General features: G+C 37.5%; 1 protein-coding gene across 1 annotated transcript in view; it reads left to right on the top strand.

The window, feature by feature from the left end:
* Positions 1 to 1,682, top strand: part of LOC103781843 (sodium channel protein type 1 subunit alpha-like) — a gene marked incomplete at its 3' end in the record, with an annotated part of 20,369 nt that extends 18,687 nt beyond the window's left edge. The window contains exon 15 of the mRNA XM_008949566.1: positions 1,326 to 1,682. Coding sequence (XP_008947814.1) covers positions 1,326 to 1,682 — 357 coding nt within the window. The remainder of the gene's footprint in view (positions 1 to 1,325) is intronic.
* Positions 1,683 to 2,499: the final 817 nt, after the last annotated feature.

Genomic DNA, 2,499 nt, shown 5'->3' on the forward strand with positions numbered 1-2,499 from the left:
AGCTGTAATTTTGTTGTAATTGTTTTAATATGGATGAGTAAAGCACAGTGAAGTGCACAATTTTAGTGCATAGTGAGAGTTATTAATAAAACATTTGTAGTCTTCTGTCTAGTTCTATATCTGGAAATTGCAAAAAGACTAGAAATATTCTAGGGGAAAATAAAATTAATAATTTTTTTAAAAAAAAGTAATGGGGTTATTTTTTTATTTTCTCATTGGCAAAAGAGGAGTGCTTTATTTTATTAGAAAAATATTTTTACTTTAAAAATGAGACATGAACTGAGACATTGTTTCTCTATGGTCTCTTTCTGTTTTGCGTTTCCATTTTCCTTTCATCTGAAAACAAAAAATACTTATGCTTTTTATTCTGGTGGAGTTATATGCAAGAAAGAATATGAATTATACTTTTTCCACTTGAAAAGTTGAAATGTTTGACTTATGGGTTGTGCTTGGCTTTTATTTCCACACTGTCCGTCTCTTTGATCTTTTTTAAATTTGTTGAAGGCAATATTCTTTTGGAAGAATCATAGAATCATAGAATCCTTTAGGTTGGAAGGGACCTTCAAGATCATCAAGTCCAACCATTGAGCCATTAGGGCTCTAATGTCCTCTGCTAAAACAGATCAGAATCTGTCAGGGTTGGAAGGGACCACAAGGATCCCCCAGTTCCAACACCTCTGCCATGAGCTAGATCAGCCGCCCCGGGGCTCCATCCAGCCTGGCCTTAAAGACCCCCAGGGATGGGGCCTCAACCACCTCCCTGGGCAACCCATTCCAGGGTCTCACCACTCTCATGGGGAAGAACTTTTTCCTCATGTCCAGCCTGAATCTGCCCACTTCCAGCTTTGCCCCGTTCCCCCTAGTCCTGTCGTTACTCGATATCCTAAAAAATGCCTCCCCAGATTTCTTGTAGGCCCCCCTAAGATACTGGAAGGCCACAATAAGGTCACCTTGGAGCCTTCTCTTCTCCAGACTGAACACCATTCTTCAAGGATTTTAGAGTCCTTTGTTTTCCTTCAGTAGAATCCTGTTGAACTTTATTGGTCTTTGTGCTGTTTCTTTTATGTAAAAAAGAATATAGGTATGCTATGAAAAAAATAAAATAAAAAAAAAGGCAAAGTCAAAAATTTATTAAGCTTTAAAAGTGTAGATTTTATAAAATTTTATAAATCTGTTCCTGTGTAAGCTATGGTTGTTGGAATCATGTTGAAGTTTCTTCATTTTGTTATTGCTGAGATTCACTAGTTCATAATCTGTTGTTTATTTCTATAGCATTTTTTTTTTGTACCTACTGCAAATAATGTCTGTGTGTTTTTGTTTTTCAGTTACGAGTTTTCAAACTGGCAAAATCTTGGCCAACTCTAAATATGCTGATAAAAATTATTGGCAACTCAGTGGGGGCTTTGGGAAATCTGACCCTGGTGCTGGACATCATTGTGTTCATTTTCGCTGTGGTTGGGATGCAGCTGTTTGGGAAAAGCTACAAGGAATGTGTCTGCAAGATCTCCAGTGACTGTGAACTTCCACGCTGGCACATGCATGACTTCTTCCACTCTTTCTTGATTGTGTTCCGAGTGCTGTGTGGAGAATGGATAGAAACAATGTGGGACTGCATGGAGGTTGCAGGCCAAGCCATGTGCCTTACTGTCTTCATGATGGTCATGGTGATTGGAAACCTAGTGGTATGTAGCCAAAATAATTTGAGAATAAGAAACAGTAATGACATTTTTAAGCATTATTAAATATGTTATTTAAATACATTTTTAATTATTTTGGATTTGTTTACAAGTATGGGTTCTGAAATAGAGTTTTGTGTTTGTTAGCTTTCTGATCCTATATCAAATTCTCAGGTTAGAGGATGGCCCCCCTTAGGGGTCTGGTGTGCAATTCAGAGGATATGGGTGAGAGGGAGAAGGATCAGGTTTTTGTGGACTACTCCTGGTTACCTGGAGAGAGAGAGAGAGAGAAGAGCAAAGGTACCCCAAGTATTACACTCTCAGGATGAGAGTTTGCTGTTCAGAAGAGGAGATAGCAGCACCTTTTCTCCCTAACTTGTTGAGGTGCCACTTCCAATCATACACAGTCAGTTGGTGTTTTTTGTTTTGTTTTGTTTTTTTTTCAGTCTTTCTGCTCTTTCCTATCTAAAAGACTGCTTTAATATTCCAGAAATCTGTTCCTAGGCCATTTTGAGCCCTGCTTGCTCCACAGCCAACTTTTTACAAAAATAGGGTAAGGAAAGCTGAACGGGAAGGCAGCAGTTCTGAAGAAAAAAACGGATTCCAATAAGTCATGTTTTCTTCAACTTTATGTTTTCTGTTTCTTACATGCTTTTTACAAATGCTTTCAAAGCGGTCTGTGTTATATCTTCATATTTTTGTCTTTCAGAGGAAAGCATCAAATCTGTACCAGTTTGTACATTATGCTGTATAAATATGTCTTTTAAAATATCTTTTTATTTATTAACTCACCAGTATTTGAGGCCTTTATTACTATGGCTTT

This window comes from Merops nubicus, unplaced genomic scaffold, assembly GCF_000691845.1.
Source record: "Merops nubicus isolate BGI_N331 unplaced genomic scaffold, ASM69184v1 scaffold17881, whole genome shotgun sequence".
Taxonomy (NCBI): Eukaryota; Metazoa; Chordata; class Aves; order Coraciiformes; family Meropidae; genus Merops; species Merops nubicus.